General features: G+C 31.5%; 3 protein-coding genes across 4 annotated transcripts; 1 reads left to right on the top strand and 2 right to left on the bottom strand.

The window, feature by feature from the left end:
* Positions 1 to 2,254: 2,254 nt before the first annotated feature.
* Positions 2,255 to 7,652, top strand: LOC110651367 (probable cyclic nucleotide-gated ion channel 16). Its single transcript, XM_021806680.2, has 6 exons — positions 2,255 to 2,753; positions 5,371 to 5,586; positions 5,692 to 6,002; positions 6,113 to 6,224; positions 6,315 to 6,551; positions 6,677 to 7,652. The coding sequence occupies exons 1-6, from the start codon at positions 2,316 to 2,318 to the stop codon at positions 7,406 to 7,408; spliced, it is 2,046 nt and encodes a 681-aa protein (XP_021662372.2). The 5' UTR covers positions 2,255 to 2,315; the 3' UTR covers positions 7,409 to 7,652.
* A 1,417-nt stretch (positions 7,653 to 9,069) lies between these two features.
* Positions 9,070 to 10,787, bottom strand: LOC110651365 (uncharacterized). Of its 2 annotated transcripts, none has more exons than XM_021806678.2 (5): positions 10,455 to 10,787; positions 10,314 to 10,344; positions 10,119 to 10,224; positions 9,500 to 9,607; positions 9,070 to 9,392 (listed from the first exon to the last, which is right to left on the bottom strand). In XM_021806678.2, exons 1-5 carry the CDS (start codon positions 10,513 to 10,515, stop codon positions 9,291 to 9,293), a joined length of 408 nt encoding a protein of 135 aa, XP_021662370.1. In that variant the 5' UTR covers positions 10,516 to 10,787; the 3' UTR covers positions 9,070 to 9,290. The 2 variants fall into 2 exon arrangements, with proteins under 2 accessions (XP_021662370.1, XP_021662371.1); XM_021806679.2 differs by having other exon boundaries at positions 10,323 to 10,344.
* A 372-nt stretch (positions 10,788 to 11,159) lies between these two features.
* LOC110651368 (probable protein phosphatase 2C 63) lies at positions 11,160 to 14,435 on the bottom strand. The gene is made up of 4 exons (XM_021806681.2): positions 13,978 to 14,435; positions 13,068 to 13,441; positions 12,110 to 12,346; positions 11,160 to 11,719 (listed from the first exon to the last, which is right to left on the bottom strand). The coding sequence occupies exons 1-4, from the start codon at positions 14,255 to 14,257 to the stop codon at positions 11,450 to 11,452; spliced, it is 1,161 nt and encodes a 386-aa protein (XP_021662373.1). The 5' UTR covers positions 14,258 to 14,435; the 3' UTR covers positions 11,160 to 11,449.
* Positions 14,436 to 15,563: the final 1,128 nt, after the last annotated feature.

Below are 15,563 nucleotides of genomic sequence, written 5' to 3'. Positions count from 1 at the left end.
GTGCTTTCAATCTGTTCATATGTGATTCAGCTCTTTCGTGGTGAACTTGGTGTTCTTAAATGAAGCATTTGTTCTATCATGTTTCCAGTTGAGTTTATCCTGTTGGATCCACAAGTGGCCTGACACGAATTTATACATGTTAAGGGCATTATTTTGTATCTTTTGTGTTTGTGAGCGTGATGTATCTGTACATTAGAGCTGTTTTATACAACTACACTTTGGGATCTGTTATGGAGAGAGATAATTATAATGTTCTTCGACTTCTTGCAGTTTACTGCTCTCCTAAATTGCATTAATGCAGCGGTCTCAGTGAAATCAAGATTTTTATCTCTATGGTAAAACATTTTCACTTTAGCTGCTATATGGGTTCATAAGTTATATTATATATAATTTCTATGATGTCTGTGTTTCAAGTTGCTATAATCATTTTTGATACTTGGCTTTGCTGGTGGTTTTATGTATATGTTTGGCAATGATGTTACCTTTTATGGTTTTGGGTATTATTTTCAACAATCTGAGCCTTTTTTTTTTGGGGTTTTGCATGAGTTTATTCCATTTTATTAACGTTAATCACAATTTTACTGCTAGCTTGTATATAGGTAAACACAACTTATTGATTATATGAAGAATGATTTGTTTTAGTAAACGGATTATCAATTTGTGTATTTCATAATTATGATCCTACATTCTGTTCAGACAAATGACTGTTGGTCAAGATTGTTGTTTATTTGTATTCTCTTGCTTTAAATGATACAAGGAATTATGCTTCATGATTATTGTATGAAATCTGATTATGGGAAAGTAAAGAAGTAGCGCGAAGTACTGTCATCTTCATGATGGAGAATAGATTTCTGTCATGCTGGAATGGACTTTGCATATTGTGTATTTAGATTTCTTTGTTGGAAAGTTATTTTAGGATAAAGCTCCTTTTGCAAATTGTCTAATATTATCATAGTATATTACTTCTACTCATATGCCATTGAACTGACTATCCTGATGTTGAATTTCTTCCTTTTTTTCCTTCTTTAAAATAAATGTTAAAAAAAGAAGTTAAGCAGTTCATTTTGGTGAATGAATTGCAATCAATGTTTTTTTAATTGGCGGTTATTAAATCTTGCGAATGTAGAAATTTCAAGCCTATTTATTTGTGGGAAACATGGAGGCTTGCTGGTGACATGTCATTTTGCAAGCTGATGTTGCCTGTCATTGTAAGGGTTAAACTTTTAGCTGATTGATGGCTTAACGTATGGATATGTTGCCTGTCATTTTGATAAAAAGGCTTGATAATTTTTTGCTTACTGTGCAAGGATGATGGCCAATGAAGTTATATTGATTCTAGATGGATTTGTGTAAGATTCTTAAGATTTCTTCCTGGTGCTTTATCCAGAATATAACGTAACATTATTTTACAAAAAAAGCAAGAAAAGCTTCAAGTTCGTCTGCCTGTACACTTCATTTTTTTTTTTTGGGTGACGTGTATAACAGTAAGATAAGATTTTTTTATAAGGCAAAATAAAATAATAAAAGGTAAGATAAATTTTGGAAGAATGGTAAGATAAATAACATTTTACTAACTTCATATTATTTAGATCAAAGGTATGGGAAGGTAAGTATTAGTAATAACTAATATTTAATTTATAAAGACTTTTTCAATGCCCAAATATGATAGGTCGATAAACTTAGAGTTTTAAAAGTTTTAAAAACCTCCAAAAACCCTAAAAAAACCTTACATTTCTTACAAAACTTTCCTGCCAAACAAACTCATATATCTTAATTACATTAAAAAAAAAAAATCTTACCTTCTAAAAATTTACCCCCAAATAAAGTAGTAAGGGGTTAAATGTTAACCTTGTATCTAAATTAATAATTACTCTATTTAAATATTAAAACTTAAAATGATAATATTTAATTATTATTTTTCTTTTCTTCTATCAAAAAGATCCTAAATAGTAACTTTTTCTTAAAAAATTTTGGGTGCAGTAATAAAATTGTTTTTATTAAGCTAGTGGTGGCATGATTGTTAAACGTTCATTAAAAAGTTAAATTTTTAACATTTTGCTTTCCTGCTAAAAAAAGTCTTTAATATAAAAATTTTTAGACCAGAAGCATTTTTCTTGATAAATATTATTGGAGCTGCCAATATGGTATCGTAATCTTTGCTTTTTCGCTTGGCTGGCTTTCCTTAAATCTATCAAAACCATTAACATTACCCCTTTTTTCTCCATATCTCAGCAACTCCTTTCTTACTTTCTTTCTTTCTCTCTATTTCTCATGTAAACTTCATTCCACTTTTCCTCTCCTCTCTACAAAGCAATATGAATAATCTCAGAGCTTACGGCTCCTCCCGTTTCTCCCACTTTCCAACAAGCTTTTCTCTTCGGCAAAAAGTTTCCTGGTGGGATCAAATCCTTGACCCCAGAAGCAACTTTGTCAACAAATGGAACCACATTTTCCTTGTCACTTGCATGATCGCCCTCTTTCTAGACCCTCTCTATTTCTACCTCCCAATTATAAACGGGGACACTTGCATGGGGATTGACTATGGCCTTGGCATTTGGGTCACCTTAGCTCGCACCGTCACTGACATATTCTTTTTCATGCACGTTATCATCAAGTTTAGGACAGCCTTCGTCGCCCCTAGCTCCCGCGTTTTCGGAAGAGGTGATCTTGTTATGGACCCTAGAGCCATTGCTATACGATACTTGAAAACTGAGTTTATTGTTGATCTTGCCGCTGCTCTCCCTCTTCCTCAGGTTTGCCATTGATTTATTCTAATATTTTGAAGCTTTTTTGATCGGCCTAATTTAGTCAATGGTCACCAATATTTTTTAAATTTATTTTTAAATAATAAAAAAGAATTTAAAAAGAATTATATTGTGGTTGAGAGCATAAAACACTAATTGTAGTTGTTATATCTAAATATTATAATCACAATTAATTTTAATTTTTTAATTAGCTCAATAAAGCAAAATATTATAATAGATCAATATTCTAGAAATTTAAAAATTTTTTTATAGTCCCAATTGAACTAAAAACTAATGAGTCCATATTTTCATTTTTAAAATTAATTTTCGTTGGTCAAACAAAATTAAAAAATTAGTGATTCAAATTTTTAAAAGTTTCTTTTAAATATTACAAAAAATTTTAACAAGATTCAAATTATGAATTAAATACACAAAACATTTGAGGCTAAATATTGCATCCATTTAACATAAAAATTGAGGGTTGAAACAGAGCTACATCAACTCTAAAATTTTAATTTTTAATTTAAAGTATATTAAACGTGAGTATATTCTTAATTATTTTTCACGTTTAGTCTCAAGAAAATCTTAATAAATACTTAAAAGGTTGATTTTTTATTAGATAATTACGTAAAAATTTAATGGGCTCATACTCTAAAATTTTGCAGCTTATTTTTTCATTGACCCAATATATTTGAGAAATTGGTTACTGATATTTTTTAAATTTACTTTTAATTAATAAAAAAGAATTTAAAAAAATTAAGTTGTGATCGAGGTACATAAATCACTTAGTTCTAGTTATTGTATCTATCATTGGTCCCATATATCTAAGTATTATAATAACCGTTAATTTAATTTTTTTATTGGCCTAATAAAGCAAAAAATTAATCAACCAATATTCTTGTGATTTCAAATTTTCTTATTGGCCTAATTAAAAAAAGTTCATATTTTGATTTTTAAAAAATTATTTTTTATTGACTAAAAAAATTGAAAATTAGTAGCCAATATTTTTCAAATTCTTCTTTAAGTAATAAAAAAATATTTTTAAAAAAATTTAAATTATGAGTTAAATGCACAAAACACTTAGTTTTAAATATTGCATCCGTCTAATACCAAACTCGATGGATGAAACAGAGCCATAACTCCTCCAAAATTTTAATTTTTAATTTAAATTACTTTAAATGTATGCATGTTCTTAATTATCTCTCACTTTTAATGTCAAAAAAATCTTAATAAAAATTTAAAAAGTTGATTTTTTTTTATTAGCATTACTAAATAAAAAATTTAATGAATCCATAACTTTGTTGAAAAATTTACCACCGATATTTTTTAAACTTATTTTTAAGTAATAAAAAAGAAATTACAAAGAAATAAATTATGAATGAGATATATAAAATATTTAGGTCTAATTGCTGCATCTGTCATTGGTCCCATATATCTAAATTTTATAATTTTAATTAATTAATTTTTTTATTAGTCCAACAAATAAAAAAATTAATAGGCTAATATGCTAGCAATTTAAAAGTTTTGTATTGGCTCAATTAAATAAAATATTAATGAGTTCGTATTTTACATTTTAAAAGATTATTTTTTATTGACCTAAAACAAATTGAAAAAAAAAATAGAGGTGCACATTTTTAAAATTTTCTTTTCAGTAATGAAAAAATATTTTAAAAAATTCAAATTACAAATTAGATGTACAAAACACTTAGATCTAAATATTGAATCTATTTAACACTAAACTTGAAAGTTAAAACAGAGCCACAGCTCCTCTAAAATTTTAAATTTTAATTTAAAGTGTTTTAAATGTAATATATTTTTACAATTTCTAACATTTAGTCTCAAAAAAATTTTAACAAAATTTTAAAATGTTGATTTTTTTTATTAGTTTAATTAAATAAAAAAAATTAGTGAGTTCATATTTGAAACTTATTTTTTTTGTGACCCAACTTATTTAAAAATTTGGTCACTAATATTTTCTAAATTTATTTTTAAGTAATAAAAATAATTTATAAAGAATTAAATTATGAGAGAGGCACATAAAATAATTAAATCTAGTTATTATATCCGTTATTGGCCCCATAAAAGTTATAATTATTATTAACTGATATTTTTTATTGGACTCATAAAGTAAAAAATTTAATGGACAAGTATTCTAGTAATTAAAAAGTGTTTAATTGGCATAATTTAACAAAAAATTAATCAGATCATGCTTTAATTTTTTGGAAGATTAGTTTTTATTGACTAACAAAATTTAAAAATTAGTGGTCCATATTCTTAAAATTTTCATTGAAAGAATTAAAAAAATATATTTTAAAAAGATTTAAATTTTGAGTTAAATGCACAATAGAGCTAGGTCTAAATATTACACATGTCTAACATTAAACTAGGGGTTTGAAAAGAGCCACAACCCTTCTAAAATTTTAAATTTTGATATAGAGTATTTTAAATATGAGTATGTTCTTAACTGTCTCTTATATTTAGTCTTAAAAAATCTTAACAAAAATTTAAAAATTAATTTTTTTAATAATCCAATTAAATAAAAAAATTTATGAGCCCATATTCTAATAATTTAAAGTTCATTTAAAATATTTTTAGAAGAGATATAAAATGGATTTTGACTTGGCAGATTATGATTTGGTCCACAATTTCAAAAGTGAATAAAGTCCGATCAACCAACCATGCAAATCATACAGTTTCTTTGGCGGTTCTCCTTCAATACATACCTCGAATTTATGTTATGTTTCCTTTGAATCGCCGGATTGTTAAAAGCACTGGTGTGATAGCCAAGACTGCTTGGTCTGGGGCAGCCTACAATCTCCTCCTCTACATTCTTGCTAGCCATGTGAGCATATCAACCCCAAGTTCTTTCTTCTTTTTGTTTGATTAGGCCATAAAATCTGTAATTCTTCGTCATGTACTTGTTGGGTTTTGTGAATGCTTAGTGCAGGTTTTGGGAGCATCATGGTATGTGGCTTCCATACAAAGGCAGAGAGAGTGCTGGGAAAGACAATGCGATCGAGAGAGAAACCACACACATTCTCCTTCTTGTAGCCGTACTTTTTTGGATTGTGCTACCAGGAATACTCCTGCACGCAATGCTTGGCTTAAAAGCACTCAGCTGCTCACTAAATGTGATGCCAAAAATGATGAAAATTTTCAGTTTGGAATGTTTGCTGATGCCTTTACCAATCATGTCGCTGAAGCAATTTTCATTGATAAATATTTCTATTGCCTTTGGTGGGGTTTAAGAAATCTGAGGTATGATTAAATAATTACTTTGTTGAGTGTTTTTTTGGTGAAATTACTTTGTCGGGTGTTTGATAGACATTCTAATGCATAGTTAATTATATTAATTTTGTAACTGGCAGTTCATATGGGCAAAATTTGATGGCAAGTGCTTATGAAGGTGAACTATTGTTCAGCATTGGCATATGCATTATGGGTCTTGTTTTCTTTGCACATCTCATAGGCAACATGCAGGTATTAATTGTTTGTTTCCTAACCATTTTCCAGTGCCATTTTTTCTTATAAAAGTAAAATTTGATTTGTTGAATTTTTCTTGCCCTTAAGACCTATATGCAATCCACAACAGCTAGACTAGAAGAGTGGAGGATTCGAAGAAAAGATACAGAGGAATGGATGAGTCACCGACAATTACCTCCAGAATTGCAAGAACGTGTTCGACGTTTTGTCCAATACAAATGGCGAGCGACAAGAGGCGTCGATGAAGAATCCATCTTGAAGTCTCTACCTTTGGACCTGCGACGTCAAATTCAAAGGCATCTCTGTCTGGCTCTTGTTCGACGTGTAAGCTTGTTTGCCATGGTGCTAATAATTTAGCGATTAGTGTGCCTGTTTTGTAATGCAAAGGGTCAAGTGTTTATGAAATAAGGATGCATATGAAATTTCTTGGTGATGTTGTTGTTGTTCAGGTTCCTTTTTTTTCACAAATGGATGATCAATTACTAGATGCAATATGTGAACGTCTAGTGTCATCTCTGAACACCAAAGATACATACATTGTGAGGGAAGGAGATCCAGTGAATGAGATGCTTTTCATCATTAGAGGACAACTAGAGAGCTCCACTACTAACGGTGGAAGGACAGGTTTTTTCAACTCAATCATACTAAGGGCTGGTGACTTCTGTGGAGAAGAATTGTTGACATGGGCGTTGCTGCCAACCTCTTGCCTAAACTTGCCTTCATCCACTAGAACAGTCAAGGCACTAAATGAAGTCGAGGCCTTTGCTCTTAGAGCAGAAGACCTCAAATTTGTTGCTAAACAATTTAAACACTTGCATAGCAAGAAGTTGCAGCATGCTTTTAGGTATTACTCTCATCAGTGGAGGACTTGGGGAGCTTGCTATATACAAGCTGCATGGAGGAGGTGTAGAAGAAGGAAATTGCAGATGGAATTGGCAAGGCAAGAGAGTTTATATTATGCTCAAGTTTTGGAAGGTGAAGGTGATTATAGTAGTGAGGGATCATCATTAGAAAATGCAAACAATGTACAACATTTTGGGGCTACAATTCTTGCATCAAAATTTGCCGCAAATACAAGGAGGGGAATGATTAATAGAGCAGTCCTTGATGATGATTCTACCTTAAAAATGCCTAAGCTGTTTAAACCACAAGACCCTGATTTTTATACAGAACATGAATAGTTGAATTTTGCACAGGCTACAACTCCCCCCTACACAACGCGCCCCCGCCCACGCCGCCCAGCACCCCCCCCCTCGCCCCACCAAAAAAAAAGGGCATGAAAAAACAAAAATACATAGTCCATATGTGAATATTGTATACTTAAAACCATGAAATCAAAGAATAATCTTGTATACATTGGTTTCCATTTGTTTTTTTTTTTAATTTTTTTTATTTCTTCATTATTAGATCACTTAGAAACTCAGTTTGTCAATGAAAGGCGTCTATGCCACCACTCTTTCCAAGATAGATAAGCTTGAGGTAGACGTGGAGTTCTTGGAAAGGCAACAAGCTCCAGCACTTCAAAAGACACACAATCAGCTCCAGCAAAGTCTTTTTGAATTTTTGAAGTGTAGTAAGCAAGATGCTCAAGAACACAAGACTAGAAGCAAGGCTAATCATCATATAAAAGACCTCAAATATTATGCCGCTACCAGAGAAGGGAGAGGATTTAAACAATGGGAGTCAATGCAAGAAGCATCCCTCGATGGCATGCATTGAATAGGCAAAAATGATTTAGTATTGCAATAGTTAAGATAAAGTTCTAGTCCTAAAGAGAGCTATATAAAGGAAAAGTATTCATAAACATAGCTAAAACTAAATAAAGGAAAATGACTATACATTTTATAAAATAATATTAAAATGAACATGGAATCTGGCAAAAGAATTCTTCTAAACCTGGTTTGCATTATCTCCATTCATCTGATTACTATGTGCCAACTGCCATTTTAAGGAAAAGCATATAGTTCTTTCACACTTAAAGCTCTGAAAATAGCCTTCAAGCATTTTCCCTGAATGATACCATTTCATACCTAAGGTTTAATCTGATTTAACAATAAAGAAACATTTGCTTCTGATATAAATCAACAGGAGATGATAAATATCCTAAAATATGCTATCTATATTGAGAAATCATTAATAGGAAATTTGGAAAGAAAAATAATTCGAGAAGTACTTGTTTAGGTGTAAAAATTTCAACTTTTGGATCAGGTTCCACTGCAACACATATAACTACATTTTCTTCAGTCCCTAAGTTTCTCAAGTATGTTATTGGAATATAAACCTCTTCAAGCAAATATTCCCTAAAGTTAATGAGGCTGGGTGCTTTCTAATCAATTATCTATTAAAACAAGCTCATTTTATTTTCTAAAGCCTCCTGAAGGCATATCTTCCTCTCTCTCCCTTTCTCTCCCCCTCCTTTTATTCTAGTTTATAGTGGTTATACTAGCACAAGGTAATGCATTTCCCTGTTGATGTTCTCTATCCTGTTCAGAGTGTTGCTTCGATAGTAAGGATGCAGTTCATCCACTTCACCATTTTGATATTTTCCTTTGAGTTCTAAATCATTTGACCCAAATCTAGAAGGAAAATATAGAATAATCTCTTATAATCCTCAAACCTACTGAAAAACAATCTACCCATTAAATTTTTATGTATATTTCACTTACAGTAAGAGGGACCTAAAAAACCATTTAAACAGAAAACCTTCAGAGTTGCTATAGTCTCCAGAAATTATTAGTTATACCATGATTAACCAAACAAGAAGATATCATCAGATAATGAAAATTAAACAGAACCAGGTAGGGCATGAGCTCTAGCTCTCTGCTTGCTAATGCTTCCATGCTTGTGGAAGGGGAAAAAATAGCACTATTTAAATTTTATAGAACTGCATGGTTACTATGGCAGTTATTATGCAACAGTACAAATAAAATACACTGTAATTTCCAATCTAAGTGAGGATGCAAAATTTCATATTCTTAAAGCAGTTATATTATATCTCAGAGTGATTTTCTTGGAGCATACCCCCTCATCTTCTGAGTCTAAATTCATCTTCCATCTATGCTGTTAAAGTTTCACAAGCAATAGTGCTAGTTGCTCATCAGACACACTAACGTTGACACATGTTCCCAATGCTGCAGCAAGCCTTGCAGCTAATTGATGCTTACACTAGGAGAGATTAAAAAGTGGGGAAAAAGAAGAAATAATCACTAGAGCATTAGAGAAAAGCAGTGTACACAAACTAAAATGATGAACTAGCAAGAATACAATCTTACACAAAGTTGCTCTCCTCTGTTTACAATGTCATAAAAAAATGAGTAACAGGCACAATATTGTTCAGGGAAACAGAAGTACTCCTCCTTCCTCTGTGATTCCCCCACCACCTAACCACACAATATAAACAAGAAATCCACTTACTGAAAATGTTCGTTAACAATTCAATGTTAAACTCTTTATTGCCATCTTTTGAATAATTCTGAAACTAACTTTGGTCACATTGATATCATTATCCAACTAGAGTTTCATCTACCAAATTTATGGAAAATTTTTGCAGCTCCTAACCCTCAAACCTCTTGCCATTTGGCTAAAAAGCATCTAAATTTCTTGAGAATTCCTCTTTAATACAGCTAAATATCATCTAAATTTCTTGAGCATTCCTCTTTAATATTTTAGCAAACGCCAAAACATTCTAGCTCTCCAAATATTTGTTAGTCAAACATCCCTTCTAAGCTGGACATTCAAAACTCATTACCACCCATTTTCTCTCAAATTAAACCCAATTCAGTTCAAATTGCATTTTCAAACACAAATTAGGCCCTAAATTCAAACTGTAAAATCCCTATACAAGTAATAAGTGTGAATACAACATAATACAGAGCAAAGAGTAGATTTAACCTGAAAGATGGAACGACCACTGGGCTCACCAGAGATCCTCTTGACACCTCTTTGATCCACTATCCTAGTGGCTCTCTCAAAGTTTTTACCAAACAAGAAATGCAAGCTACAATTAACAAAAAGAGATAAAAAAACTGGAAAATATCAATACCCACATACGCATCTAAACAAATTGTAGAGCAGAAGTAAGCATACACTACTGACATTGAGAGCTGATCCTCAGTCACTGCCACCAGTAAAACAAAATCAAACCTCATTTATATAGTCGGTGGGTTTTAAAGATGCTCTAAACTCAAATAAATAAGGGAAAAAAGAAAACTTTAAGAAAGAAAGGACCTGAAAGAGTTGACTCAATGGTTTTCCACACCGAGTCCGCAACCAAAGAACCTGCGTTCATTCTTTGTTTTCCACACCGATCTGCAAAAGTTTTTTTTGGGATATTGGGAAATAGATGTTTTTGATTCAAAGAGAAGAAAATTGAATCTAGTTTAAATAGTAGGTTCTTGGAAAGCTTCTCATTTTCGCGTCACTCTATTGTGCCGAGTGAAGCTGTGCTCAACTGTTTATGAGTTATGACTCAACTCAACTGGTCTATTTCTCTCTTTGGTTATTCACTTAGTCCCTTTTTCCCACTTTAAAATTTAAAATTGTAATCTTTGGTTTTCCCCCCCCCCCCCCCCCCCTTTTTCTCGTCCGAAATATGGCAATTAAGGATTATATATATACACAAGGGCCACTTTAAAATGAGTCTGATAAAAAAAAAAAATAAAATAAGTCGATATGAAATTCAAACCCCATTTCTTCTCTCTCTCTTTTCAACTTTCTACTATTTATTTGGTTTCTTTTGTAAAATTTACAAGTTTCTTTTATTTCATGCTTCTAATGAATTTACAAGATCTTACAGATTTTACCAAGTTTTTAATCAATCAATTTACATTGTCTTGGTGCCTCTTTTCGTTTCCCCATACAACAATGTGAGTACCTTCAAATTAAACATTATATGTAGACAAAGATTAACCATAGAGAAGGAGAAGTAACCTCTTAGTACAAAATTGTATATAATCTCTATAATCAATTAATCATCAGCACAATGTAGAAAAATAAGGTTAGATCTTTACATGGAAAAGTTTATGGCAGTTTTTTTTTCCTTTTTCCTTTTCTTTTTTTTTTAATCCAAATTTCAATCCTCATCCATCTATCCATCAACTTATCTACACAACCATGAATTCTTTCTCATGACCAGCATCAATTTGTAACCCATATTTGTAATTCCAAAGTATAATCCAAAAATCAAGAAGTCAGTATCAGCCTTCCAAAGGGGTTTCCTTTTTTCAATAAATTGACTGAAGCAAATCCTTCTCTACTTGGTCTGCATTTAGAGAGAAAATATCAACAGGAGCAGTGGTGCAGCCAATGACATTCTGCTTCAATCCACCACTTGAGGGGCCTTTCTGGTGATCTAGATAAATTACTATCACAGTAATATCATCATGAAAGTGACGTCTTACTCCCCTGTCAATTTTCTTTATATCATCATATCTCATTTCTCTTTTCTTCGCAGCCTCCTGAAGAGCAGCTCTCACCAATCTCTTAGCGATCCCCTGCAGGTACATAGCAGCAAAGCCTAGTTAGACAAACTACTCAAAACCTCCCAAGTTATCGAAATACTATGCAATTGAAAATTCCAAGTGAACTTCTACTTCATTTTTCAATGCAATGAAACACATTGTTTTGTTCAAGAGATCAGATAATACCAGAAATATACTTTTTTTTTACTCAAGGAATGCTCGTGCTCCAATAAACAAGATATAGGACGGCGAAAATCAACTGAATTATTGCATTCCCATGGAATCAATCAAGCTTCTAATTCAAAATGATATCCCAAAGCCCAATCAAAGTTTAAATTGATTAATTGACTAACTTCAAAGTTGAAATAAGTCAAAGACAAAAGGCAATAAATGAGAGATGAAAAGCCAAAGAGAGGAACTCACAGCTCTTGGGTACTTGAAAACAATCTCTACGGCTGCTTCATCACTCAGCTGTTCCCAAAGACCATCTGAAGCAAAGATCAGGAACAAGTCCTGAGGTCTGAGCTCTCTAATGAGTATTGAGGGTTCTGCTGTCATTACAGGCCGTTTTAAAGGAATAGGGTTTCCAAATTGCTGAAACACTGGGTCTCTGTTAAATTCAGGTTTCTTCAGATAAACATCACCAATAGATCTTGATACCTGAAATAGAAAATAAGAAAAAGGTTTAGAATCACACTTCACTTTCAGTACTTGCATTATTGGCCATAAGACATCAAAGAGAAAATTAATTGTCTGCCACCAGCAAAAGGAACACATATTTTAACTTGATCTCCATCAAAATCAAAGCATAAACTTCCAAGTACCCAGTGGTGAAGAAGTATTTTGAACAATTATCATAATGCTTAAGAAGCCCTTAGTAATAGTATTCATCTCAAGCATGGAAGATATACTGCTTTGCTGAGCAGAGCATAGGATTGTAGGAAGTATATGCAGTATAGCCTTTGGAACAATTTTAAGTTTCTAACCATAGTGTTTTCCAATTTTAAGCTTCTAAACATAGTGTTTTCCAACTTACATAGAGGTTTATCCATAAAGCAAAAGGACATAGATAAAAATAAGAATAATTACCACTATGATCCAGTTGATTCATTCTCAAACAATGGTAAACATGATACATACAATTATCACCATATTAACATTTGCAGACACAGAGACGTTGCTCACAAAAAAAGAAAAGAAAAGAAAAAAAGAAATAAAAGGAATCATGCATCGCTTCAGTGGCAAGATAAAGAGACAAAACTACATTGACTCCTAAAACATTTAAAAGCAATATGTTTGTTATTGATTAAACTTTCAATCAGCTAAATCCTTGTAATTATGTCGCAAAGAGCAGAAAGGAAAAGATATAACTCAAGGGTACCTGAATTATGCCCTTAATTCTCCAAACTCCACGAGTATACACCACAACATGTGAATCATCAGGATGAAGAGCCTCAACTTCCTTCCTAACCTCCTCAACACAAACATTGTGATCAGTTGATAACCGCTCTGCTACTACTGGTTTTTTCTTATCCTTGCAAACTCTCCGCCCAAGAACTGCTCTCGAATCCCCTAAATTTGCAACATATAAGAGATCATTTGTGATTGCTCCAACTAGACAACATGATCCAACAGAAGCAATTTGCGGTTTCATTGGCAATGATCGCTTCACTAAATGACAAAATTCCTCCTCAGTGGCATTAAATGCCTTCTTTATGACATCAACTGATAGTCCCCCTTGCTCTGTCGCATATTCTGTAATTGAAACAAACAATTTAGTGGGAGAAAGAGAGAGAAACACACAAACAGATAGTTTTGATGCTTTGATAAGCAAGTCCAACCCAAAGGTTTGGTAGCAAAACTTAGTCTCGTAACATTTTCCGTAATTTTTATTTCAAAATTGGGTTTACTTTTAATTTTTTTTTAATTTTTACTCTTGAATTCTCAATATCCAAACATTGAAGGCGTTCAAAAGTCCATTATTAAACACAGATGCCAATTCAGTTGGAAACAAAAGAATTATATAAAGAAAGCTAACAAGAATCATAATTGATTAATAAGAACAGACAAATAGATGCATACTATTGACAAATGTTGAAGCATAATGATCACAAGTATATCCAACAGAGTTCACGGAAATCACTTTGATAACACACAGAGGACACATAAACGAAACGCAACACAATCAAAATCTCAGTATCAAACAACTACAGAGATTCTATCTCCGTAATTGCACAGAAACAGAGCCCTATCAAAAAGAAAAAGATGACAGAGAGAGAGAGAGGAATTACTATGCATGAAAGGGAACAAATGCTTGTTAACGAATCTAGAAGCCTCAGGACCACCATGGCCATCATAAACCCCAACATAAGTTGCGGAAGGAAACGTAAACACTTGGCTCTGATCCTCAAGATTAGAGTTAGCTTGAACAACGGCAATCGAATAGTCACCGGAAGCGTGCGATTTCAAATCCGTATGCCACATCAACCCATCACCACCACCACCACCAACACCAACACCAGGTCGCCTCCCAAAACACCTCTCAAGCGGCCTGTAGCACGAACGCAACATCGTCGCCGATTTTCTTCGTCGTAGTCGTCGTTAGAGAAATTAAAAAATAACGAAATGAGATTGAAAATAGGAATTTGGGAATCGTTTTGAGAGATATATATAGAGAGAGAGAGAGAGCGTGAACAGAGTAGGCCAAGAGAAAGAGAAAAGGGAAAGTGCTTGGCAAAAGAGCGATGCCGCGTGATGAGGAAGACGACTCTCTATATATGTTGCTTTTATTACTGTGTTCTCTGCGCGTTTAAAGTTAAATTCTGTTTCTTTTTCCTTTTTCTTTAATTATAATTTTAATTATTTATATATTTTTTAATTTGATCGTTGACCTGTCACCGGTATGTTTTTAATATAAATTCGATTCCATTTGATTAATTCAGTTTTTTTAACTGAATTAATTTAATAAAAATAAAAATAAAAATATTAAATTAATAACTAAAATTAAACTGATATATTGAAATAAAAATTAAATTCAAATAAATTCGATTTAATTTTTAAATTAAAATCGACGTATGCTTACTGGTAATGGGAGAACAAGAGGGTTGGTTGTGAGATCTAAAGTTTGCATATTTATCAAGGAAACTAAGCAAACGTAAAAATATTTTATACCTAAATGCCATCTCAACTTAAAATGAGCAGTGATTAATACTAATGTTATCAATTTATTTTTTTTTTTTTTTTTCTTATTGCACCATTACGCGTGGGTTTTATTTAGCTTTATGCTTATCATAATAGTTTATTTTACATTATTATTAAAATTTTTTTAAATATATTCATTAAAAAATATTAAAAATTAATTAAAAATTAAATTTAATAAATTTTATTAATAATAATATTAAAATAATTATTTTTTTCAATAACAAAATAACGCTTTTATTAAAAATAAATAATTTTGACTTTTCAAACTCAACGCCAAACAAATAAAGGAACACGAGATTAATAAAGATAATTATTATACTTATAACTCTTAATTTTTTATTAATATTATTTGAAAACAAAAGAGACTATAATAATTTTTTACCTTATTAATATTTATATCCTATTAAAAAATTAAATATTAATTTTAAAAAAATTAAATTAATAATTATCATTAAAAAATTTTAAATTTATAAGAATAATATTTAACTTTTAATTTTTTAATTTTTTATCAAACACATTCTAAGTATGATTAGCAACCAGAAAAAGTTGATTAAAAGGTAGATTATTTCCTTGGTTTTTATTTTACAGTGCATAATTGTAATTTTCGGATCTATTTATTTTTTTCCATTTTTGAAATAATTAAGTTGTTTTAATTGCATTTGTCCCTTAATTAAAG

This window comes from Hevea brasiliensis, chromosome 8 (genome assembly GCF_030052815.1).
Source record: "Hevea brasiliensis isolate MT/VB/25A 57/8 chromosome 8, ASM3005281v1, whole genome shotgun sequence".
Classification (NCBI taxonomy): Eukaryota; Viridiplantae; Streptophyta; class Magnoliopsida; order Malpighiales; family Euphorbiaceae; genus Hevea; species Hevea brasiliensis.
This window is presented reverse-complemented; position numbering and strand designations above follow the sequence as displayed.